This window comes from Salmo salar, chromosome ssa01 (genome assembly GCF_905237065.1).
Source record: "Salmo salar chromosome ssa01, Ssal_v3.1, whole genome shotgun sequence".
NCBI classification, from domain to species: Eukaryota; Metazoa; Chordata; class Actinopteri; order Salmoniformes; family Salmonidae; genus Salmo; species Salmo salar.
Genome location: NC_059442.1, coordinates 153,234,414 through 153,261,919, shown reverse-complemented (window position 1 = coordinate 153,261,919; position 27,506 = coordinate 153,234,414). Strand labels below are relative to the sequence as shown.

Genomic DNA, 27,506 nt, shown 5'->3' with positions numbered 1-27,506 from the left:
CCAAAATGTTCTGGGACACTGTAAAGTTCATGGAGAACAAGAGCACCTCCTCCCAGCTGCCCACTGCACTGAGGCTAGGAAACACTGTCACCACCGATAAATCCACGATAATTGAGAATTTCAAAAAAGCATTTTTCTACGGCTGGCCATGCTTTCCACCTGGCTACTCCTACCCCGGTCAACAGCCCTGCACCCCCCACAGCAACTTGCCCAAGCCTCCCCCATTTCTCCTTCATCCAAATCTATATAGCCGATGTTCTGAAAGAGCTGCAAAATCTGGACCCCTGCAAATCAGCCGGGCTAGACAATCTGGACACTCTCTTTCTAAAATGATCTGCCGCAATTGTTGCAACCCCTATTACTAGCCTGTTCAACCTCTCTTTCGTATCGTCTGAGATCCTCAAAGATTGGAAAGCTGCCGCGGTCATCCCCCTCTTCAAAGGGGGAGACACTCTAGACCCAAACTGTTTCAGACCTATATCTATCCTACCCTGCCTTTCTAAGGTCTTTGAAAGCCAAGTTAACAAACAGATCACCGACCATTTCGAATCCCACCGTACCTTCTCCACTATGCAATCTGGTTTCCGAGCTGGTCATGGGTGCACCTCAGCCACGCTCAAGGTCCTAAACGATATCATAAATGCCATCAATAAGAGACAATACTGTGCAGCAGTATTCATCTACCTGGCCAGGGATTTCAACTCTGTCAATCACCACATTCTTATCGCCAGACTCAACTGCCTTGGTTTCTCAAATGACTGCCTCGCCTGGTTCACCAACTACTTCACAGACAGAGTTCAGTGTGTCAAATCGGAGGGCCTGTTGTCCGGACCTCTGGCTGTCTCTATTGGGGCACCACAGGGTTCAATTCTCGATCCGACTCTTTTCTCTGTATACATCAATGATGTCGCTCTTGCTGCGGGTGATTCTCTGATCCACCTCTACGCAGACGACACCATTCTGTATACTTCTGGCCCTTCTTTGGACACTGTGTTAACTAACCTCCAGATGAGCTTCAATGCCATACAACTCTCCTTCCGTGGCCTCCAACTGCTCTTAAATGCAAGTAAAACTAAATGCATGCTCTTCAACCGATCGCTGCCCGCAACTGCCCGCCCGTCCAGCATCACTACTCTGGACGGTTCTGACTTAGAATATGTGGACAACATCAAATACCTAGGTGTCTGGTTAGATTGTAAACTCTCCTACCAGACTCACATTAAGCATCTCGAATCCAAAATTAAATCTAGAATCGGCTTCCTATTTCGCAACAAAGCATCCTTCACTCATGCTGCCAAACATAGACTTCGTAAAATTGACTATCCTACCGATCCTTGACTTCGGCAATGTCATTTACAAAATAGCCTCCAACACTCTACTCAGCAAATTGGATGCAGTCTATCACAGTGCCATCCGTTTTGTCACCGAAGCCCCATATACTACCCACCACTGCAACCTGTATGCTCTCGTTGGCTGGCCCTCACTTCATATTCGTCGCCAGACCCACTGGCTTGAGGTGAATAGGATGATTATTTATTTAAGATACTGTTTGAAGAGATAGGTTTTCAGATGTCTTCGGAAGATGGGCATGGAGTCTGTTGTCCTACCATTGGGTGCCTCGACCTGTGCACCTACATTGTAAACTTTCATTCGTAGGCTAGGTTTAAGCAACCTCATGATGGGTACAGGGAAAATGTGAGTATCATGTAGTAGTCTAAAGCTATCGATGTTACATTGAGCTGGGTGAATGGAATATGAATGACAGTCATCCAATATGTTGTAATAGAAATAAGGGCATGCTCATAAAACAAATAATTGCCCTCCCTCATCTTAAATGCCACCGATCGTCACTGAATGATACGTGTCCTGACTGACTATGAATGAAAGCATACTACACTGAAAAAAATATAAACGCAACATGTAAAGTTCTGGTCCCATGTTTCATAAGCTGAAATAAAAGATCCCAGAAATGTTCCATATGCACAAATAGCTTATTTGTCCAAAAATGTTTGCACACATTTGTTTACATCCATGTTAGTGAGCATTTCTTCTTTGCCAAGATAATCCATCCACCTGACAGGTGTGGCATATCAAAAAGCTGATTTAACAGCATGATCATTACATAGGTGCACCTTGTGCTGGGGACAATAAAAGGCCACTAAAATGTGCAGTTTTGCCACACAATACAATGCCACAGATATCTGACGTTTTGAGGGAGAGTGCAACTCGCATGCTGACTGCAGGAATGTCAATCCAGAGCTGGTGCCAGAGCATTTAATGTTAATTTCTCTACCATAAAGCCGCCTCCAAAGTTGTTTTAGAGAATTTGAAAGTATGTCCAACTGGCCTCACAACCACAGACCACGTGTATGACATCGTGTGGGCAAGCAGTTTGCTGATGTCAATGTTGTGAACATAGTGCCCTATGGTGGCGGTTTGGTTATGGCATGGGCAGGCATAAGCCTGCCCAATTGCATTTTATCAAAGGTCATTTGAAGGCCAATCGAATGCACAGAGATACCGCGATGAGATCCTGAGGCCCATTGTGAGGCAAATATCAAGTTATCTGTGATCAACAAATGCATATCTGAAAATCAAATCAAATTTTACTGGTCACATACACATGTTTAGCAAATGTTATTGTGGGTGTAGCAAAATGCTTGTGTTTCTAGCTCCAACAGTGCAGTAATATCTAATAATTCACAACAATACACACAATACACACAAACCTAAAAGTAAAAGAATGGAATTAAGGACTATATAAATGTTGGGATGAGGAATGTCGGAGGGCATAAACTAAAATACAGTAGAATAGAATACATGAGTAAAACACGAGTAAAGCAAAAATATGTAAACATTATTAAAGTGACTAGTGTTCCATTATTAATAAAGTGGCCAGTGATTTCAAGTCAATGTATATAGGGCAGCAGCCTCTAAGGTGCAGGGTTACGTAACTGAGTGGAAGCCGCCTAGTGATGGCTGTTTAACAGTCTGATGGCCTTCAGGTCCCCGCTTTGATGCACCTGTACTGACCTCGCCTTCTGGATGATAACGGGGTGAATTGGCAGTGGCTCGGGTGGTTGCTGGTCTTCCTATGACATTGCTGTAGGTGTCCTGGAGGGCAGGTAGTTTAAAAAAGTTTGTGAAGGTTTTAGGTGCCAAGACGCATTTCTTCAGCCTCTTGAGGTTGTCTGTGTGGGTGGACCATTTCAGATCGTCAGTGATGTGTACGCCAAGGAACTTGAAGCTTTCCACCTGCTCCACTGTTGTCCCGTCGATGTGGATGGGGGGGGCTCCCTCTGCTGTTTCCTGAAGTTCACGATCAGTACCTTTGTTTTGTTGACATATAATCAAAGGTTATTTTCCTGGCACCACACTCCCAGGGCACTCACCTCCTCCCTGTAGGCTGTCTCGTCATTGTTGGTAATCAGGCTTACTACTGTTGTGTCATCTGAAAACTTGATGATTGAGTTGGAGGCGTGAGTGGCCACGCAGTCATGGGTGAACAGGGAGTACAGGAGGGGGCTGAGCACGCACCTTTGTGGGCCACTGTGTTGAGGATCAGCGAACTGGAGGTGTTGTTTCCTAACTTCACCACCTGGGGGTGGCCCGTCAGGAAGTCCATGAACCAGTTGCACAGGGCGGGGTTCAGACCCAGGGCCCCGAGCTTAATGGTGAGCTTGGAGGGTACTATGGTGTTGAAGGCTGAGCTATAGTCTTTGAACAGCATAAATATTCCTTCTCTCTTACATAAGTATTCCTCTTGTCCAGATGGGATAGGGCAGTGTGCAGTGCGATGTCGATTGCATCGTCTGTGGCGGTAAGCAAATTGACGTGGGTCTAGGGTGTCAGGTAAGGTAGAGGTGATATGATCTTAAACTAGCCTCTCAAAGCACTTCATGACGACAGAAGTGAGTGCTACGCAGCGAGTCATTTAGTTCAGTTACCTTTGCTTTCTTGGGTATCTGTATTGGCTGATGTAAAAAGGGCTTTATACATACATTTGACTGATTGATTGTATTCCCAGTCATGTGAATTCCATAGATTAGGGCCTAATTCAGTCATTTAAATGAACTGATTTCCTTATATGAACTGTAACTAAGTAAAATCTTTTAAATTGTTGCATTTTGTGTTTATATTTTTGTTCAGTATACAGTACCATTTATAATGTTTATAGTACTCTGGAAAAAATGTACTCGTCTGTTAGTTTGAATACCTGTTTTCAATGGGTTACCATGCCGACTCCATTTGGATACAGTTAGTTAAAGAGCGGTGCCAAACAATGTCAAAATATGTTCTGTTGAACAATGGCAGCAGGCGGCATCAAAGATTCATCCTGTACGCCATTGTGCTAACAGTAGGAAGCAGAACAAAGTGTTTCTGTGTCTGCACCGTTGTGATGACTTCTGTTGCAGACAGCGTCTCCCACTCTCGTTTGCGGAAGAATTGAGTGTGAAAAGTCGCTAAATACTTTTAAAACCATAGAAATCTTCAGTGTCAAAACTTCTTAAAGGCAGCATGAAAAGTAGCTGAACGTGTTGCTAGCATCTTTTACCAATAAAAGTTGCTGGAGGGGTTGGAAAACTCGCTAAATATAGCGACAAAGTAACTTAATAGGCAACACTGAAAACGTTCTTGGGAGTCTGTGTCACCGTGGTAACCGGAGGGTAGTATTATGTTATATAAGGTGATGATGCAGTAGCCTATCACGGGTCACCTGTCACATGCCTATTTTTCAATTTTGAAGAGAGAACAGTACAATATAAAAGTCACCTGTCACACGCCTGTCCTTCCACGTTAGCCCTGCAGTGACAGCCACCATCCAGCACAGAGCAGACGCCCACACTGCCCCTACGGTCACAGTCGCACAACCTGAGGAGAGACAATAACAACATCCAGTAAAGGTAAAAGGTTAGCCAGAGGTCAAACTGCTTATGACTGGGGTCATAACATCATGAGACACTTACTGTAGGTTAACACAGAGGTAAGAAAGTCAGAATGTATATTTGTTTGAGTATTTTGTTTTGTCTCTGTTTCACATGTTGTTTCATTGATTAATTACTCTGGCAAGGGTTGTTTAGCCTTTGCTCGCTCTCTTTTCACACACACACACACACACACGCTGAAAACAGCCTGATCACCAGACCGTGATTGGTTAGGTGGGGTCGCAAGCTGTGTCAATCAAAAGCTTTGTTCTATGAAAACATGTTTGATCACCTTCATTGATTGATTGTTTGCCTCCAGAACTGTAACACAGAATCAATATTTTAACAAGGTTGCTATTAAGAATAATTCAATTATCCCATGGGCAGGCTTCTACTCTGCTCTGCTCCACTGGCCTGTGTAATTCACACCTCACTTCAGATCAGCCCACTGGCAGACTGAAGAAGGTGATGGAAGGAGAGAGGGATGGAGGGAGAGAGAGATGGAGGGATGGAGAGGAAGAGGGAGGAGGGAAAAGGAGAGTTTGTGTGTGCTTGTCTGTGTGAGAGTGAAAAACGGAGCAAGCATACCATGCCCACACACCTGTACATGTCTAAGTGTGTTTCTCCATATGCTTATAAGGATCGGCCCCTTTTTTTCCAATTTTTGCCTAAAATGACATACCCAAATCTTACTGCCTGTAGCTTAGGCCCTGAAGCAAGGATATGCACATTCTTGGTACCATTTGAAAGGAAACACTTTACAGTTTGTGGAAATGGGAAAGGAATGTAGGAGAATATAACACAATATATCTGGTAAAAGATAATACAAAGAAAAAACAACCATTCTTTGTATTTTTTTTGTACCATCATCTTTGAAATGCAAGAGAAAGGCCATAATGTATTATTCCAGCCCAGCTGCAATTTAGATTTTGACAACTAGATGGCAGCAGTGTATGTGCAAAGTTTTAGACTGATCCAATAAACCATTGCATTTCTGTTCAAATTTTGTATCAAGACTGCCCAAATGTGCCTAATTTGTTTATTAATAACTTTTCATGTTCAAAATTGTGCACTCTCCTCAAACAATAGCATGGTATTCTTTCACTGTAATAGCTACTGTAAATGGGACAGTGCAGTTAGATTAACAACAATTTAAGCTTTCTGCCAATATCAGATATGCCTATGTTATGGGAAATTTTCTTGTTACTTACAACCTCATGTTAATTGCATTAGCCTACGTTAGCTCAACCGTCCCTCGGAAGGGACACCAATCCCGAAAAAGTTTTAATTAAGTGTATGCCTATTGTCCTTGAGTGTCTGTATTATAAACCAGTGGAGGTCCTTACATAGCCATTGCTGTGATTCTCTACCTCAGTGTGTTTGTCCTTCCTAGCTCTCCTTTCTTTAGTCTGCAGTGTGAATGATTCAGCTAAACATCGTCCATGCTGTGATATGAAAATTCCCACCACCTTGAGTCGCCAAGGAGCCAATGAGTTTTGATTTGGACATTGATTTCTGCCAAATCCAGAGGTCCAACAGACAGCCAGAGAGGAGGCGTTGGTGGTGCGTCATAGAGGCATTGCAGGAACAACTTGGTGGTAAGAAGGGATAGGAGTAGGTACTGTTTAGTATATCAAGGGGAGAGGTGTAGGTTTTGTTTACTATATTAAGGGGATATGTGTAGGTACTATTTACCTCATAAAGAGGATAGGAGTGGGTAATGTTTACTATATTAAGGGGATAGAAGTGGGTTCTGTTTACTATATTGGGGGATAGGTGTAGGTACTGTTTACTATATTAAAAAGATAGGTGTAGGTACTGTTTACTATATCAAGGGGATAGGTGTAGGTACTATTTATTATATCAAGGGGATAGGAGGAGGAACTGCTTACTACATTAAGGGGATAGGAGTATGTGCTGTTTACTATATCAAGGGCATTGGAGTAGGTACTGTTTACCAAATTAAGGGGATAGGTGTAGATACTGCTTACTATATCAAGGGGACAGGAGTAGGTGCTGTATCCTATATTAAAGGGATAGGTGTAGGTACTGTTTACTATATCAAGATGATAGGTGTATGTACTGTTAACTATATTAAAGGGATATGAGTACGTTCTGTTTACTATATTAAGGGGATAGGAGTAGGTACCATTTACTATATTAAGGGGATAGGTGTAGGTACTGTTTACTATATAAAGTGGATAGGATTGTGTATTGTTTACTATACTAAGGCGTTATGAGTAGGTACTGTTTACAATATTAAGGGGATAGGAGTAGGTACCGTTTACTATATGAAGGGGATAGGAGTGGGTAGTGTTTACTATATCAACGGGATAGGAATGGGAACTGTTTACTATATTAAGGGGATAGGAGGAGGTACTGTTTACTATATTAATAATAGGACAGTTGTAGGTACTGTTTACAATATAAAGGGGATAGGTGTAGGTGCTCTTTACTATATCAAGGGGATAGGAGGAGGTACTGTTCACTTTCTCAAGGGGATAGGAGTGGGTACTGTTTACTAAATTAAGGGGACAGGAGTGGGTACTGTTTACTATATCAAGGGGATAGGAGTATGTGCTTTTTACTATATCAAGGGCATTGAAGTAGGTACTGTTTAGTATATTAAGCGGATAGGTGTAGGTACTGTTTACTATATCAAGGGCATTGAAGTAGGTACTGTTTAGTATATTAAGCTGATAGGTGTAGGTACTGTTTACTATATCAAGGGGACAGGAGTAGGTACCGTTTACTATATTAAAGGGATAGGTTTAGGTACTGTTTACTATTTCAAGGTAATAGGTGTAGGTACTGTTTACTACATCAAGGGGATAGGAGTGGAAAATGTTGACTCTATTAAGGAGATAGGAGTGGGTACTGTTTACTATATTAAGGGGATTTGAGTAGGTACTGTTTACTATATTAAGGGGATAGGAGTGGCTACTGTTTACTATATCAACGGTATAGGAGTGGTAAATGTTGACTCTATTAAGAGGACTGGAGTGGGTACTGTTTACTATATTAAGGGGATAGGAGTAGGTACTGTTTACTACATTAAGGGGATAGGAGTAGGTACTGTTGACTATATTAAGGGGATTGGAGTGGGTAGTGTTCACTGTATGAAGGGGATAAGAGTGGGTACTGTTTACTATATTAAAGGGATAGGTGTAGGTACTGCTTACTATATTAAAGGGATAGGTGTAGGTACTGTTTACTATATGAAGGGGATAGGAGTAGGTACTGTTTTCTATATTAAGGGGATAGGAGTGGGTACTGTTTTCTATATCAAGGGAATAGGAGTGGGTACTGTTTACTATTTCAAGTGGATATGATTAGGTACTGTTTACTATATTAAAGGGATAGGTTTCGGTACTGTTTACTATATCAAGGGGATAGGACTAGGTACTGTTTTCTATATTAAGGGGATAGGAGTGGGTACTGTTTTCTATATCAAGGGAATAGGAGTGGGTACTGTTTACTATTTCAAGTGGATATGATTAGGTACTGTTTACTATATTAAAGGGATAGGTTTAGGTACTGTTTACTATATCAAGGGGATAGGACTAGGTACTGTTTTATATATTAAGGGGATAGGAGTGGGTACTGTTTACTATATCAAGGGGATAGGAGTAGGTACTGTTTACTATATTAAGAGGAATGGGTACTGTTTACTATATTGGTGGGATAGGAGTTGGTACTGTTTACTATATACATGGGTTATGAGCAGTTACTGTTTACTGTATTAAAGGGATAGGTGTAGGTGCTGTTTAGTATATCAAGTGGATAGGAGTAGGTACTTTTACTATATTAAGGGGATAGGTGTTGGTACTGTTTACTATATGAAAGTGATAGTAGGAGGTACTGTTTACTATATCAAGGGGATAGGAGTGGGTACTGTTTACTATATTAAGGCGATAGGAGTGGGTATTGTTTACTATATCAAGGGGATAGGTGTTGGTATTATTTACTATATCAAGGGGATAGGTCTATGTACTGTTTACTATATCAAGGGGATAGGTGTAGGTACTGTTTACTGTGTCAAGGGGATAGGAGTAGGTACTGTTCACTATATCATTGGGATAGGTGTAGTTACTGTTTACTATATCAAGTTTATAGTAAGGACATTGCAAATAGCGATATTGGTAATAGATCAGGTAACAGTAGTGATGAATTAGCAACACCAGCAATAGTGGATAGTTGTTGCAAGCTGGATGAAAGTCCACATTTTGGTATTCTGCTCAGCCCTGGTGTACACCTCAACACTACAGAAGTAAATAGGGTCAGGGATAGTGCGTTTCTAATGGCTAGAACCACTGCAGCATGACAAAATAAATCAATAAACACAAACTAGAATTGGATTGCTGCTCTACTCTACACCAGAGGTTCAAGGAAAGTTAAGATGTGCTTCTAAAATAACATGTCTGCATGTTGAAATTAAATATGAACACACACCCCACATAGGGTTGCATTCAGGAGTGCAATGTACAGACCCGGCAGATAGTTCCACATTATTGTGGCCTACTGAACATGGTCGTAGATTAGACGCATACAGACAGAAAAAATAGGCTTTAAAAAAAACTGCATTGTTCTGTTACTCTCCCTCTGTCTTCAAAGTGTTTGTTTATTTTTCTGTGTACGTGTGTGTGTGTGTACCTGCAGCCGCCAGGGCTGAGGGAGTGGAAACCAGGTTGACAGGTGTCACACTTCTCCCCTGTCACACTGGGTCTGCACTCACACTTCCCCTCCACACCACACTGCAAACTCACAGAACCTGGGAGAGAGGAGGGAGGGAGGGAGGGAGGGAGAAAGAGAGAGAGAGAATGAGAGAGAGAGTGGGAGGGAGAGAGGGGGGAGAATGACAGGGTGAGAGAGTGAGTGAGTGAGATACAGAGAGATAGTTAGGGATGGAGAGAGAGAGAGAGAGAGACATGGATGGATGGATGGATGGATGGATGGATGGATGGATGGATGGATGGATGGATGGATGGATGGATGGATGGATGGATGGATGGATGGATGGATGGATGGATGGATGGATAGATAGATAGATAGTTAGTTCATGTTTATGATGCCTTAATATGAAGCAGTCTAAAATACATGGTTTACCCATGGTGTTACAGTCACAGGGGCTGCAGGGGTCCTGTGGTGACCGTCGGTAGTGGTTCTCTCTACAGCGTTCACAATGCGGTCCATCAGTCTGGTCCCTACAGTCCACACAGCGCCCCCCACTGGCTGTGCTGCGATACTGCTCCGCATCGAACACACACACATCCGCTCGCCCACTACAGTTACACTCTGAGGAGAGAGAGAGAGAAGGAGAGAGAGACAGGGGGGATAGCGAGAGGAAGAGAAGGTGGGTGGGTGGTATGGAAGGGAGGGAGGGAGAGTGAGAGGTAAATAAGAAAGAGAGGGGAAAGGATGAGCAAAAAGAGAGGGAGGGGAGAGAGAGAGGGAGGAGATGAGGGAAGGGAAATGGCGAGAGAGGCAGAGTGAGATGGGGAGGAAAGGTGAGAGAGAATGGATGGGGTTACTGTATGTTTATGAGAGATTATGCGTGTGGGATTGGATCCTAATGTACAGGTACATTTCTAATCCCATTTCACATGGGCCTAATGATCAGCCAATCACTTAGTCAGGGGCCACCGTGATAACGCTAATAAGTGTTTGTACAAGAGACGATTACTCAGTCGATAACCTCCAATCACAGGGCTTGGTAGAGTACTCTGCATTTCCTCTCCACTGCAGTATTCTGCTGTCTCTCTGTCTGGCTACATGAGGTTCAGGATTCTAGAAAATATCCTATTTTATTACACATCAAATTTTCTGTTAAGTTTGCAATAACTATATGATTATTCCTCCCTGATTGAAGAGAAGAGAGGTTCCGTTCTAGTTGAATTTTGCTCTACAGAGTAGGAAGTGAGTGTATTTGCTATTAGTGTATAGAGATTAGGCATATATTAACGAGACTCTATCTAGAGATAGGCCCCAGAGCCACAGAAAGATCATCAAGGTCTAAACCAGTGCTGCATAGTTACAGTCCATCCATGCCTTACATGTGTCATTCTCAGTTTATTGGATTTGGGAGCATACAGGTGGGCCTACACAGTAAGATATGAAAGTCTGATTTGTAAACCACTGGATATGATTCTGCTAATGACTAAAATGTGAAAAACATAAGACATAATAAAACACCTACTACAGTCAATTACTTTATTTACATGTGTTGATTTTTGCTTATAGTAGCTGTAGCAGACGTGAAGATATGAGGTATAAAAAGGCCTTGGGGTGTATATGAAACAAGTTGTCATGGAGAAGAACATTCTTCACCAGGCACCATAGTCTTATTTTCATTCTATATATTAACATTTGATTCCTAAAAAAGAAACAATATGAACTTAAACCAACAGTTTGTGAACATTCTTTTGAAAACGTTCTGGAAATGTGTAATTTTGAAGCAATGGAGGTCACTCTGGGAACGAGTCAATCAACTGCAGCATAATAGTCTACTATAGCAGAGGCCATCGAAAAACAGGGGAAAATGTAATCAATATCCCATTGCCTAATAGCAGAATTAAGATGGACCTGCTTAGTCAATTATATAGGTATCTGATTCTAGAAATACAAATAAATCTCTATTTTGAACATCCACATATGCGACAGCCCACTGGGCACAGAAGTCAACTCAACGTCTATTCCACGTTGGTCCAACGTCGATTCAACTAGTGTGTGCCCAGTGGGAGGCCTATATGATCAACGGCTTACACTTCACATTTGCAACATTGACCATGTAATTGGTGGCCATAGACATAACCTTACCTAACCTTCTTGGTTGGATAATAATCACCGTTGAAAACTTCATCTTAAGCTCATTTAGGCCTACTGGAACATGGCATCCAGCCAAAGGTATGCTACCTCTTTTAAACTACTTTATTGATGTATTTAAGTGACTGTAGCATTTCTGAACATTGTCTGAACGTAGCCGGATGTGACCATAATACAGTAGGTAGCTTAGTAGTAGCTAAAGTAGCCTAGCATAGTTGGAAGTTGGATGTGGTGCTGAAATGTGGAGACGAAGAAGCTCAAGTCTATTCCGAGTGGTGTCCGGCCCATCAATGAGGAGAATGACGTATTTGATTTCCATGTCCACCAGCTTTGCACAGTTTCTGTAATCAACATATCTGCATCTAGCTATTCATTACAGTAGCTAGCTAGGCTAGTGAGTGCTTTGTTAATTTTATTAGAAGTAGCATACATTTTGAGAGGTGGAAAATGTACGCACCTACAACCTCAGTGGTCCCGTGGGCTGCCATCTCCCCCCCCCCTCTCTCTCTCTCTCTCTCTCTCTCTCTCTCTCTCTCTCACTCTCTCTCTTTATCTCTCTCTATCTCTCTTTCTTCCTGCCTTGTTCATGCACTGCGCTGTCCCTCCAATAATGGCCTGAATGACAGGCTAGTCTGAGGAGTTTTCTAGGCAGAGACCATGGCGTGTTTTCGAAGGAGAGACCGTGGCAGCTGCCATTCACAGCTTATGAGTGTACACTCCCAGTCAGTAGCCTTTTGGACATATGGGTACTGGGTAGGCTACTTGATTGGCATTGAGTTGAACAGCTAACTGGTTGTTTGTTGAATGAACATCCCCTAATCAATCCATCCCTGCGTCTCATATTTTACATTAAAAAAGGACTTATTATTATGATATTACAGCTGTTATGATCTGCACATGTCAGTGATAAATAGCCAGTCCTATACTTTGCAAAGCACCTTGTCATCTATTTATCACTCTATGGACATGGACATCTGTAAATGAAACGTGGTGACATGTCATTTGACTACTGGGCTGTTGTGTCAGAACATTTTGTTGCAAAATTATTTCATAGGATAGCCTAGCTACATGATCTAAAATGCTGACCATTGATTACTATGCCAAGAATTCAGCGAGTGGTTCCCCCAATGATGTCACAGCGCAATTGATGGAAATCCATCAATAGTGTGATTTCTTAAATGGGGGGAAATTAGATTACTGTTGGTTGTGAATAGGCTACTGGCTGGATGTTGAGTTGTTTTGTAAAAGCTGTTTTCCCCGTTAAAATTGTTCATATATACCCTTTAAAGATGATCATGAGTGATAATGTGTCTGACTGCAAATAGATTGAATCTGCCTGAGTAATTACACATGTATTCAAGGCAGGTATCTCAGGTGCACTTAGTAAAATGGCTTCCTAACTAGGAAGTAGATAGTAAGCTAAATTAGACACTTATGTCTGCTAAGTAACTTAGTAATAACCAGAAGGATGTTGCGACAACATAAATATAAACAACTGTGCGTGCCTATGTGTCTGTGTGTACTTTGCTCAACTCTCTTCCCCTCCACCCCTCTCTCTCTTTATCTCTCTCTCTCTGTCTCTCTCTCTCTCTTTCTCTCTGTCTCTCTCATTCTCTCTCTCTCTCTGTCTCTCTCTCTCTCGGCAGAGAAAAGACACCCGTTGTCAATTAAAGTGTGTGTGTTCTGACAACTAGGGGCATATGGTACTGGTTCCAGACACATGCCATACACGGCAGAGAAGAGAGAGACAGAGCTTGGCCCGGTAAGCTGCGGCAAAATGAGTTTCTATCTCGCTGAATATGGAGGGTGAACGTTATAATACACAGAGCATTCACTTTTACTCTCTAGTTCTTTCACATTCAGTGCTTATTTTCTTCTATGTATTTAATAATATATTCATTTTTTCCTTTACAGTACAGTGCAGCTGCATGGGGCAGTCTATTTAAAAAAGCCATCTGTTTGGTACAGAGACTCAGGCTTCCTCCCAAATTGCACCCTATTCCCTACATAGTGCAATACATTTGACCATAGCTCTATGTGCCCTGGTCAAAGGTAGTACACTATATAGGGAACAGGGTGCTATTTAGAACACAGGATGAGTGTAATTAAAACAAGCTTGTTGCTTAATAGAATCAAACATAAAAACAATTAACGAGGCCTCTCCTTTATGGGTTTATCAGTCCAACCAATTACAATTCCTCCTCAGCAGTGTTCAAAAGAACCATTCACCACTCAGTGCACAGCGCGATAAGCCTGAACCGCGCTGATATTCGCACTCACGCTAATTTATACACACACACACACACACACACACACAGGCATGTACACATGTACATATATACACACATGCGCACACACACACATACTGTAACGGTCGTCGTACGGAGTAGACCAAGGCGCAGCGGGTTGAGTGCTCATTTTAACTTTTATTGAACACTTAACGAAACAAAACAAGAAAACGAATGAACGCACAGTATTGCAGGCTACACACACAGCTATGCAAAAACAACTTCCCACAAATCACAGGTGAAAAAAGGGCTACCTAAGTATGACTCCCAATCAGCAACAACGATATACCTGTTTGAGAGCCATACCAGGCCAACAAAGAAATACACAACATAGAAAAACCATAGAAATACATAGAACAATACCCAATAACCCCGGAACACATAAAACAAACACCCCTCTTACATAAATACATATCCCAACAAACCCCGAACCACATAAAACAAACACCCTCTGCCACGTCCTGACCAAACTACAATGACAAATAACCCCTTATACTGGTCAGGACGTGACACATACAGCAGCAGGTTGATGTTTATTGTCATGAATCTTGACCTGGAGGCGGAAGGGAGCGATTTCCGCTAGATGAGCCAGCTGCAAAAATTGTATATATTGTAAAAATGGATGAAAACAAAAATGTAAGGTTAGGGTTAGCAGTTTGGGTAAGGTTAAGTTAAGGTGGGGATTATGGTTAGAGCTGCCTCCAGAACAAAATTCATGACAATAAATGTCAACCTATACACACACACACACACACACACACACACACACACACACACACACACACACACACACACACACACACACACACACACACACACACACACACACACACACACACACACACACATACACACAAGGACTCTTACAGTACACATGTGCAGGTGGAATTCATCTACATTATGCTACACCAACACCTACATTTACATATGATAAGGTCAATATCATTACAGTAGGTATGCTTTGTAAATACAGTGTTATGGGGTTACTGTACATCAATGTTCAGCTGTCCTCCCTCCAACTCTCATGTAGCCTACTCAGAGGGTTCAGTTGTCCTCCCTTCAACTCTCCCATAATTTACTCTTATGGTTCAGCTGTCCTCCCTCCAACTCCCTATAGCCTACTCCTAGGGTTCAGCTGTATTCCCTCCAACTCTCCTATAGCCTACTCAGAGGGTTCAGCTGTCCTCCCTCCAACTCTCCTATAGCCTACTCCCAGCCTTCAGCTGACCTCCCTCCAACTCTCCTATAGCCTCCTCCTAGGGTTCAGATGTCCTCCATCCAACTCTCTTGTAGCCTACTCCCAGCCTTCAGCTGACCTCCCTCCAACTCTCCTATAGCCTACTCCTAGGGTTCAGCTGTCCTCTCTCCAACTCTCCTATAGTCTACTCCTAGGGTTCAGCTGTATTCCCTCCAACTCTCCTATAGCCTACTCCAAGGGTTCAGCTGTCCTCCCTCCAACCCCCCTATAGCCTACTCCTAGGGTTCAGCTGACCTCCCTCCAATTCTTCTATAGTCTACTCCTAGGGTTCAGCTGTATTCCCTCCAACTCTCTTGTAGCCTACTCCAAGGGTTCAGCTGTCCTCCCTCCAACTCTCCTATAGCCTACTCAGAGGGTTCAGCTGTCCTCCCTCCAACTCTACTATAGCCTACTCCCAGCCTTCAGCTGACCTCCCTCCAACTCTCCTATAGCCTCCTCCTAGGGTTCAGATGTCCTCCATCCAAATCTCTTGTAGCCTACTCCTAGGGTTCAGCTGTCCTCCCTCCAACTCTCCCATAACCTACTTCTAGGGTTCAGCTGTCCTCCCTCCAACTCTCCCATAACCTACTTCTAGGGTTCAGCTGTACTCCCTCCAACTCTCCCATAACCTACTCCTAGGGTTCAGCTGTCCTCCCTCCAACTCTTCTATAACCTTCTCCCAGGGTTCTTTGAACAAATCCCTGGGTACTCACTCATACTTTATGTACTCCTAAAGGAACTTGGCTCCAATACTCACTCATACACTACACCAACTATACATTTCCCCAGGGGTGACTGAACTAAACCAATCTCCAATACTCACTCATACACTGGTTGGCAGAGTCTCCGGTGGCCCTGGCCCAAGGCCTATCCTGGTAGAATGGGTGACACCTCTGGCAGTCCACCCCGACAGTGTGATGCTGGCAGTCACACACCAGAGCCCCCTGCTCGTCCAACACACACTCACTGCCATGGCCGTTACACTTACACCTGGCGGATAAAGATGGAGAGGTGTGTGTGTACCCAGACACACATTTACAGACACAAACTTATATGCACTGAGCGCACACAAACACACACACACACACACATAGAAGGAAATTAACAGAGAACAGAGAATAGGACAGAACAGAGGAGATGTAAAGTGAGAAAGTATTTTCACTGTGACTTTTCACCTCCCATTACCTATCAGTGGCAGATACAGTACATCGCCTTGGATAACGTGGGTTTTTATCCCCTTCAGTGAATACTGTTCTGCTCATCTCCCCTGTGTGTCCAACTCTCGTCTGCACAAGATGTCCCTGAGCATAAACAACTTCAACTACCAGTCACTGTGTGTGTGTGTGTGTGTGTGTGTGTGTGTGTGTGTGTGTGTGTGTGTGTGTGTGTGTGTGTGTGTGTGTGTGTGTGTGTGTGTGTGTGTGTGTGTGTGTGTGTGTGAGAGTTATTGTGCTATATATCAAGTTATACATATCCTTTCCAACCAGTCGAGAAAATACAATTTCCTATGTCTAGAAGTCATTTAATGATCAAGGATGTTTGGCCAATAGCTGTTAGCTGAGGCCCTATCTTTACTGTGACACCGTGAGGATGACAGTGTCTTATTCTCCTTGTTGTGTTGACTCTGTATAGTGCCTGCCTGCATCCCAACTGACACCCTCTTCCCTATATAGTGCATTACTTTTGACTAGAGCTCTTTGGGCCCTGGTAAAAAGTACTGCATGAAATAGGGTGCCATTTGGGGAGCATCCTCTGTCATTGGTTCTGCAGAGGGACTTTCTGTGAGGGAAGAGGGGGGCTTATCATCGCCTGTCCCTGTCAGATTTAACCAGCTGTCCCAGATCCAGACTCTTTATGCTAACGGCTCCCAATCAGTTATTTCTGTTTCTGTTGTTGTTGTTGTGACAAGGAAGTTGTTAGTAAGAAAGTGAAAATTGCCCCCAACCACCAACTGATGTCTCTAGTAGTAAACTCTGAGGTAATCTTGACAACCACAATAATGAATATGGCACAGAGAATAGCTCATATAGCAGCTTAGTAGTCCGTCAGTTTTGGACCATTTCTTTTTACTATTTTGAGTTACCGTAAATTCCGGACTATAAGCCGCAACTTTTTGCCCAGGCTTTGAACCTCGCGGCTTAAACAATGACATGGCTAATATATGGATTTTTCCCGCTTTCAATTTTTTTCTCTCGAAAAAACACATTCTGTGACGTGCTCAGTTTTTTGCCGGCATGAAGCTTTCATTAGACCAATGAAATTGCCGAACGGGTTAAGGTCAAACAACTTTTTAGTTTACTGTTTAGATAAAATCGCGCACTCTCAAACTTCCCATCATTCTGATTACGGTAGTCATTTTGTCACCCTCATCATGGCAAAGACACGGAGAAATGCATATGATGCAGCTTTCAAGTTGAAGGCGATTGATCTGGCTGTTGGAAAAGGAAATAGAGCTGCTGCACGGGAGCTTGGTCTTAATGAGTCGATGATAAGACATTGGAAACAGCAGCGTGAGGAATTGACTCAGTGCAAAAAGACAACTAAAGCTTACTGCTAATTATTATATTTTTGTTACAAGCCGTGTTTCATTAAAGCCTATTTATTTTTGTTACAAGCCGTGTTTCGTTAAAGCCTATTTATTTTTGTTACAAGCCGTGTTTCGTTAAAGCCTATGTAAAGTTAATTTGTTTCAATGTACCGGTAGGCACCTGCGGCTTATAGACATGTGCGGCTTATTTATGTTCAAAATAATATTTGTTTTTATATTCAGTGGGTGCGGCTTATATTCAGGTGCGCTTAATAGTCCGGAAATTACGGTACTATACTCCACTAGCTGACCATTTAATCCAACACATTGACATACCCTGACACTAATTGTGCCCATTCATAACAATCAGTGTGCGAATTGACCAAGTGACAAGTGCTAGCACTGCTATGGCCAATCCAACAAGCTAGGCTGACTACGCAAGCCCAACAAGTTGTCAGCTTGCCCTCCTTCATTCCCTCAGGTGTCATGGTGACATTGTTGGGTCATTTGTCAGACTGTCACCCCTCGCTTTGATCATAAACACTTATGACAGGTGTCAGATCCTGTTGAAGCAGTGGGTGAAGGCTTCATCTCAACTACTTAATAAGGTTCATGTTATTGTGCCGTGCCCATGGACATCCTGTCTGTGCTGCCCGCCTCCTGTTGTCCCTTCTCGTTAATGTGAGGAATAAGCCCAAGGACCAGCAGACCTGTGTTTAAATATTATTTGAAATCTTTCAAATACATGGAGTGTTTTCTCTGGTCTACCCGGAGTGCCAGATGCACCGGGTTTGACGTTTTTGAATGATTTCAAATAGAATTTGAACCCAGGTATGAGGACAAGAGACAGAGCAGGGACAATGATGGAAAAGACATGGGGACAGAGGAGGATGATGTGGCTCTGTTCTTTTTAGTGGGGGAACTTGGTAGGCGGAGGGAGGGAGTGTGTTCTATCTATTAGCCTTACAATCTACTGTCCAGGACCATAGAGGGCTTGTGTTGAGTTAGACTATTTGTTATGTAAAAAGGATACAGAGAGGGACGAAATGTGGAGAAGCATTTTATTATCTGTTTTAATATCTATTTTATTATCTATCAAATGGGGCACTATAACGAGCTGGGTTGTTGTTTCATAGTCGAGTCTGTCTGAGAAATGAGCAAAGACAAAGATAAATCAAAGCAAACAGGCTCTCCCTCTCTTCTTCTCTCCCTCTCTTCTTCGCTCCCTCTCTTGTTCTCTCCCTTTTTCTCTCCCTCTCTCTCTTAGACGTCAGGTGTGTGTTACCTGGCGCCTACGGAGAAATCGGAGATGGCGTAGAAGTAGGATCGCAGCACCTTGGCGTCCTTGAAGAACTCATCTCCGAATGTGTTGAGCCTGTCCAGAGAGATGAGCAGGTCAGTGGCTGTCACCCACTCCTAAAGGATGAGACAGAGACAAGGAGAGGGGGATGAGGAGGAGGGGATGGAGGGATGGTGGCTGTCAGCTACTCCTACAGAGTGGGACCGAGAGGAGAGGGACATGGGGGGGAAGGGTTAGAGCGGTTGGAGGGAAGTAATGGGTTGAGATGGAGAACAAAAGCAAAGGTAAAGACAGATTCAGGCTCGGTCAGAAGGTGGAGGAAGAACAGGATGGGAGAGAAAGGGGGGAGAGAGAGAAAGATAGAAAGCAAATGGGAGTCAAGAGAAAGAGGGGAAGAGCAGGGTGTGGCTCTGAAAGAGATATAATAGAAGAACAAGTAATAAGAAAAGGGGGATAAATAGAGAGGAAATGAGCAGAAGAGATAAAGAGATGATATAAGCTAGAGAGGAGACTTGGTACAGGGTTCCCAGACTCTTTCATTATAATGGATAAGGTTTTAGCAGCACACAGATATGATGACAGCTACAGTATATAAGGCTGCATGCACCATGGAGGGGCTGAATTGGAACAGTTAAATAGAATAGAATGTGAGAGGTGGAGACGAAGCGAGGGAGGGGAGAGGAAAGAAAGAAGGAAAGACAAACAGCAGGATTAAGGTAAACAGAAGAGAGAAATAGGGGGAGGAAGATAAAACAGGGTCAGTTGAGGAGAGAACAAAAGGAGAAAAGATGGAATAAGGGAATATTTCTCTCCTCACAACTTTAAAACAAATAGATTACAGAAACGTTGTGTCTTTCACTTGGCTGGTTGGGGACTCTGTGGACTGTACGGCATCCCGAAAAAGCCTGTTTTAATCCTGTGTTGTGTTTTCTGTACACTCTCCCCTGAGTGGTGTTTGATGTAGGAGAGTAGGGGAATGAGAGGAACGGGAGGAGAGTGGAGAGGATAGGCCTCAGACGAACAACATGTGGAACAGTTGGGTGCATGTACTGTACGCCTGCCTCAAGATCTACTGGCTAGCATGCCGTACCAAGGACTAGGGGAATTGGGTAACACCATGTATGATGTTGATTCTTATTTCATATAGTTAGCCTGTAAGACTACATATATGAGAACATGTGACAACTCGACTTCAAGAAAAAGAAAAGCAGGGGATTTTTCTCTATAGCAAGATGGAAACATAGTGAAGACTAATTAAGTCTACAATATTGTTTTCAAACACTATATACACTGCTCAAAAAAATAAAGGGAACACTTAAACAACACAATGTAACTCCAAGCCAATCACACTTCTGTGAAATCAAACTGTCCACTTAGGAAGCAACACTGATTGACAATAAATTTCACATGCTGTTGTGCAAATGGAATAGACAACAGGTGGAAATCATAGGCAATTAGCAAGACACCCCCAATAAAGGAGTGGTTCTGCAGGTGGGGACCACAGACCACTTCTTAGTTCCTATGCTTCCTGGCTGATGTTTTGGTCACTTTTGAATGCTGGCGGTGCTTTCACTCTAGTGGTAGCATGAGACAGAGTCTACAACCCACACAAGTGGCTCAGGTAGTGCAGCTCATCCAGGATGGCACATCAATGCGAGCTGTGGCAAGAAGGTTTACTGTGTCTGTCAGCGTAGTGTCCAGAGCATGGAGGCGCTACCAGGAGACAGGCCAGTACATCAGGAGACGTGGAGGAGGCCGTAGAAGGGCAACAACCCAGCAGCAGGACCGCTACCTCCGCCTTTGTGCAAGGAGGAGCAGGAGGAGCACTGCCAGAGCCCTGCAAAATGACCTCCAGCAGGCCACAAATGTGCATGTGTCTGCTCAAACGGTCAGAAACAGACTCCATGAGGGTGGTATGAGGGCCCGATGTCCACAGGTGGGGGTTGTGCTTACAGCCCAACACCGTGCAGGACGTTTGGCATTTGCCAGAGAACACCAGGATTGGCAAATTCGCCACTGGCGCCCTGCGCTCTTCACAGATGAAAGCAGGTTCACACTGAGCACGTGACAGACGTGACAGAGTCTGGAGACGCCGTGGAGAACGTTCTGCTGCCTGCAACATCCTCCAGGATGACCGGTTTGGCGGTGGGTCAGTCATGGTGTGGGGTGGCATTTCTTTGGGGGGCCGCACAGCCCTCCATGTGCTCACCAGAGGTAGCCTGACTGCCATTAGGTACCGAGATGAGATCCTCAGACCCCTTGTGAGACCATATGCTGGTGCGGTTGGCCCTGGGTTCCTCCTAATGCAAGACAATGCTAGACCTCATGTGGCTGGAGTGTGTCAGCACTTCCTGCAAGAGGAAGGCATTGATGCTATGGACTGGCCCGCCCGTTCCCCAGACCTGAATCCAATTGAGCACATCTGGGACATCATGTCTCGCTCCATCCACCAACGCCACGTTGCACCACAGACTGTCCAGGAGTTGGCGGATGCTTTAGTCCAGGTCTGGGAGGAGATCCCTCAGGAGACCATCCGCCACCTCATCAGGAGCATGCCCAGGCGTTGTAGGGAGGTAATACAGGCACGTGGAGGCCACACACACTACTGAGCCTCATTTTGACTTGTTTTAAGGACATTACATCAAAGTTGGATCAGCCTGTAGTGTGGTTTTCCACTTTAATTTTGAGTGTGACTCCAAATCCAGACCTCCATGGGTTGATAAATTGGATTTCCATTGATTATTTTTGTGTGATTTTGTTGTCAGCACATTCAACTATGTAAAGAAAAAAGTATTTAATAAGATTGTTTCTTTCATTCAGATCTAGGATGTGTTGTTTAAGTGTTCCCTTTATTTTTTTGAGCAGTATATATATATTTTTTCTTCTCACCTTTATTTAACCAGGTAGGCTAGTTAATTAAGAACAAGTTCTCATTTGCGACTGCGACCTGGCCAAGATGAAGCATAGCAGTTCGACACATACAACAACACAGAGTTACACATGGAATAAACAACCATACAGTCAATAAAAACTTAAATTAAATTAAACTATTATTTGGACAAGTTAATGTAAAATGCAACCAATAATTGTCCTCTCGAGTTAGCTTCACAACTTGTTTTGTGTGATCTGTCACTGTGTATATAAAGCACTGCTACTGCAGTAAAATGTTATATTTAGCACTGCCTCAAATACTATTATTCTATCAGGCTGTCTATGAGTCTCTCTGAGTGTAGTTAGTAAGAGATTCTATAAGGCCACCTGTGAGTTAGCGAGCAGGTCAGCCACTTTAAGTTCTCACCCTGTGATTGGTGGAGAGAAGTGGTGCGTGGGTCAGCTGTTTGTTCACCCCACCCGCCCACAACTGTTAATAACCCATCCGCATCCGCCCAACTACATGTGATAAAGTGAAAATATGAGGCCCACACCCAACCCTAAACCGCAAATATAGAAAATGCGCTAGAGGCTACAGTCAAAGACTGCGGAATGATTTTTTGACAGGGGGTTGTTTTGCCTGATTTAAATAGGTGTCTGCTTATAATTTCTGACATTTTGGTAGGTTATTTGTCAGTCAACTTGTCTGTAATTAGATACATGTAACTTCTCTTTTGTCATTATATGTTGCCCTAGAAGACAAAATAAACCTTTGCTCAACAGAATAATGTAATAGAATTCATGCTTCAATCTAATTGACATCGGTAAAGTTTTCTCTGTCATCTTTCACGGAGAAAAGACATTAAGGGACTGGGGAGAAAATATAATAAAGCAACAAAAATAAAAACAGGAAAGATTTTCTGTGCAAAATGTCCAAATGACATAAGTTTGACTGGTTGTAAGGAAAAACAAAGCTGTGAAAACAACCCAATGTGTTTCTGATAAGATTTCAGTTCATCTTCGATGCATATTTTATGTGGGAGAAATACTATCAGCTTTTATGATGAAGACAGCACCTCTACAGATGGTATCTAACTGAGCATTGCATTCTCTCAAGGTGCAGAAAGAAATAAACCATATTCCTCCACTCCTGTTCCCAAGTCCAAATTTTTCTTTGGTATATAATTTTATATCAAATGTTTAATTCTGCAGGAGTTATTATTAATGCTTGAGCCCTATTCGCATGGGCTAGTATTACTAGAGAATGTTGGTTATGTATTTATTACCCCAGAATGTCCATTATTCCAGAGGATGATTCAGGTGGGATAAGTTTTTACCAAACTGCCACCTGTAATTATTTTTTAATTTTGTAATTTTTTTAATAAATCAACTGTTATGCCTGGAGGTTTTTTCTAGGTGTGAAGATATTTCAACAAGTCCAGGCGATAACAGGCTACACTAACAAATTGAGCTTGGTTCGCAAGTTTCTAAACCATATCAAACCATCTTTGGTATAGTGTTGCCATAATATTTGAATTGAAGAAGTGTGATCATAATCATTCGAATATTTTAGTGATCCGCAGTAGAAGACATCCTAAATGCCCCCCATTCTTCAGATGTGAGCCAAAACAGCTAACTTGCACTTGATATGCATTTTTAGGCTATGGATGAGAAAGTGAACTTGTCCAAATGTTTTGCTCAGTTGTATGCTGCTTTGGGATCTATTAACAGAAAGTGTTTCATTAAATAGGCACAATATGTTTTATGATGCATTTGCCGATGTCCAATTAATTCGCACAAAACATATAAACAAAAGCATTCATTGTGAAAGTTGATATATATAGGCCCTTCATATATATTTTATCCACATCACTTTGTTAAATTTATCGAGTCAGTTATTGTTTTCTTGCTCAAACCGCGAGCAACACCTGTAAAACTCAGATATTTCTCTCAAAACACAGGGATGTTGATTCGCCTAAGGACTACTATTATCAGAGGACTTTGGAGTTTGCCAAAAAACACTTGGTTATTCTGGTTAGTCAATGAACAAAATTTCAGTTTCCATTTAACCCATCTAAACAGTAGGCTACATTTCCCTTGACATGCCATAGGCCTATTTGAAGTCCTGTCTTGTGACTGTCGAATTTGTATAACGCCTCACAATCATCACACCTAACACTGCTATCATCCTCTTCGCCACTTCACCAAATCTTTTCAAAACATTACTTTTCTGGCCATCCCTTTTCTTTATTTTCAACTCTCCTTTCGCAGCTTTTGTCTTCTTGAATTAAACTTCAACAATGTCCTCTTTGCCTCCGTGGATTGATGTTAACTTTTTCTGGCCGTCACCAAAAGCATTATTTGGCGATTGGCTGTGTAGGCAATTTGGCGTGAGTTCAGTTAAGCCCTAAAGCTTAGGCTTATGCACTAATACCAGATAGCCTAAAATAATGAAAGAAAAACCTCAATGTAGACTACATAAATTGCACAATAATTACACATTTATGGATTTTTTAAGGTATTGTTTAATGACCCTAAACCCGTCCAACCCACAGATATAACCGTGGGGACTGGTTATGAGTCAACCCGCACATCACTAGTGGAAAGTCAAATGGTCATGAAGCCTGTTTGGAACACTAGTGGAAGTCAAATGATCATGAAGCCTGGTGGAAATCTAGAACACGTGTCCCATGACCCCTTTAACCCTTAAAGGGGCAGAAACAGTAGGACTCCTGGACCTTGGTGACTTATGTGGGTCAACAGGGCCAGACCTGGGTTAGACCTGGGTCAGACGTGTTAACATTGTGGATGGGTACTACTGCCTGGAGCTGGATCAAATGTTCAAATCCAGGTCAACATAACAGTGAAAGTAGCTGAGAATTAGACCAATAAAATCATAGAAAGTGGTCATTTGTAATATGTGGACAACGTCCTTTGGAAAGCTAATGTGGTGATTAGTAAGTATCCTTTATTCTCACTCTCCTGCTACTTTATTATCTCTCTGTCTCTGTGTCTCTCTGTCTGTCTATTTCTTTGTCTCTCCGTCTGTCTCTCTCTTTCTCTCTCTCTCTCTGTCTCTCTCTGTCTCTCTCTGTCTCTCCGTCTGTCTCTCCCTGTCTCTCTGTCTCTCTCTCTCTCTCTCTCTCTCTCTCTCTCTCTTTGTCTCTCTCTGTCTCTCTTTCTCTCCTCATATGCCCCCAACCTTACCTTGACATCTTGCCTTTCGCAACCATTTATTTTACTACTTCTTTCTCTCCTCCTTCCCACCTCTCTCTCGCTCCCTCTCTCCCTTTCTGGTGGCACTTTCCTCAGGGAGCCCTTGAGGAGGGTGTGACTTGTGTTTGTGAGCTGCCTGTTTCACAGCAGCACGGTGCAGAGCAGAGTGGAGCTGGCAAGCTACTGTTTTGGGGCCTGCTTATCGACTTTGGCCCTGCTTGACATGGCTCTGCTCCTGCTAATGGGGTTTGGATGCTGCCGAACGACCCCAGTGCCCAGGGGCTGCCGGTGGAAGCGTACGTTCATCCTTCACGCACTCCCGCCTGCCCGCCGCTCCCAGTACCATCGTCAATGGGGGAAAACAGGGAATGGGGGTTTTAAAAGGGGGGTGGTGGGGAGGTGGGGGAGCAGGGGCGGTGCTGGCTGTTTGGTAACAAATTGAGGAGAGGAAGGGGGAAATAAGGAGGGGAGGAGAAGAGGAGGGGAAGATGAGGAGAGGAGCAAAGAAGGAGAGGAACTTATGCCAGTGGAGCGAGTGTCTTCAAACCATGTTTGAAGAAGGAATTTGAATAGGGAAGTGAAAGAATACAGGGGAGAGCTTATTCAAATTCAGGTCAGGAATGGAATGATGGGAAACAAAACAGATAACTTCTCCATACATTTTCTCACTCTCTCAACTGCTCTATCTCCCTCCTTCTTGTTTTGTTTCACACCTCAACAACCACAGCAAGGTTAGAATAGAGCCAAGAGTTTGGGAGATACATCAGTTTGAAGTTAGTCTCAGAAAACTTTCCCCCTCACCTTGCTGGGGTCTAGGTCAGAATTCTGAGAACAACATTGTGCTGTATCATAGACACGAATGAATGCTGATTGGTCGATGATAAGCGTCCAGCTTCGGAAACCAATTCACGATGATGACATCTTACTGCAGTCACTTCCTGACATGTGATACATTCTGACCAATGATCAATAGCCAAAAGCAGGTGATCAGGGATCCATCCACCATTACTCTCTGTTATAAATAGCCTCATGTCTCCAGAGGCAAAAGTTAAAGAACAGAAGTAAGTAAGAGGAAATAGTCTTTGATCAACTATATCCTGGAGTCCTCCTCGGCATAGATTTAAAACAACCAACTCAGGATGATTCAACCCTCCCAAGCCTCTTTTTGATGCTTATTTCCCTCTCTCTCTCCTCCTCCCTCTCTCTCTATTTCTTTCTCTCTCTTGGTTTGTCTAAAACCTGCTGTCAGACAATGACAGGATGTAGCTTCATGAAGAAGCTTCACACAGGGGGTTATGCTAATGCTTATAGCTCTTAGCCGTGTCCATATCATGGGAATAATAAGGAAATAAGAATGTTTTAAGGTGTCACAGAGATCATCTATTTTCCTTCACAATCGTTGGTTTTTGTTCATTATTAAAAACAGAACAGGTATTTGTATTTATTAAGGATCCCCATTAGCTGTGTGTGTGTGTTCCATAAGGTGTATTATTTTTTTTTATCACATTTTATTGCTTGCTTCAGTTACCTGATGTGGAGTAGAGTTCCATGTAGCCATGGCTCTATGTAGTACTGTGAGCCTCCCATAGTCTATTCTTGACTTGGGGATTGTGAAGAATGTAAATCTCTGATGTGGAGTAGAGTTCCATGTAGCCATGGCTCTATGTATGTGGAGTAGAGTTCCATGTAGCCATGGATCTCTCCTCTTTTGGCCTCACCCTCTCACCGTCCCCCCCTACTCACAAGGCAGGCAATACGCTTGACCTCATCTTTACTAGATGCTGTTCTTCTACCAATCTCACTGCAACTCCCCTCCAAGTCTCCGACCACTACCTTGTATCCTTTTCCCTCTCGCTCTCTTCCAACACTACTCACTCTGCCCCTACTGAGATGGTATTGCGCCATTGCAACCTTCGCTCTCTCTCTCCTGCTACTCTCTCCTCTTCCATCCTATCATCTCTTCCCTCTGCTCAAATCTTCTCCAACCAATCTCCTGATTCTGCCTCCTCAACCCTCCTCTCCTCCCTTTCTGCATCCTTTGACTCTCTATGTCCCCTATCCTCCCGGCCAGCTCGGTCCTCCCTTCCTGCTCCGTGGCTTGACGACTCATTGCGAGCTCACAGAACAGGGCTCCGGGCAGCTGAGCAGAAATGGAGGAAAACTAGCCTCCCTGCGGACCTGGCATCTTTTCACTCCCCCCTCTCCACGTTTTCTTCCTCTGTTTCTGCTGCTAAAGCCACTTTCTACCACTCTAAATTCCATGCATCTGCCTCTAACCATAGGAAGCTCTTTGCCACCTTCTCCTCCCTCCTGAATCCTC

At 43.2% G+C, this 27,506-nt stretch overlaps 1 protein-coding gene across 1 annotated transcript in view; it reads right to left on the bottom strand.

The window, feature by feature from the left end:
* LOC106568667 (laminin subunit gamma-3) overlaps nt 1-27,506 on the bottom strand; it is a 203,205-nt gene that overhangs the window by 136,014 nt on the left and 39,685 nt on the right. Inside the window, exons 3-7 of the mRNA XM_014139189.2 lie at nt 19,085-19,215; nt 16,096-16,262; nt 10,032-10,220; nt 9,579-9,696; nt 4,774-4,872 (exon numbers count right to left, since the gene is read on the bottom strand). Of these exons, the coding sequence (XP_013994664.2) occupies nt 4,774-4,872; nt 9,579-9,696; nt 10,032-10,220; nt 16,096-16,262; nt 19,085-19,215 (704 nt within the window). The remainder of the gene's footprint in view (nt 1-4,773; nt 4,873-9,578; nt 9,697-10,031; nt 10,221-16,095; nt 16,263-19,084; nt 19,216-27,506) is intronic.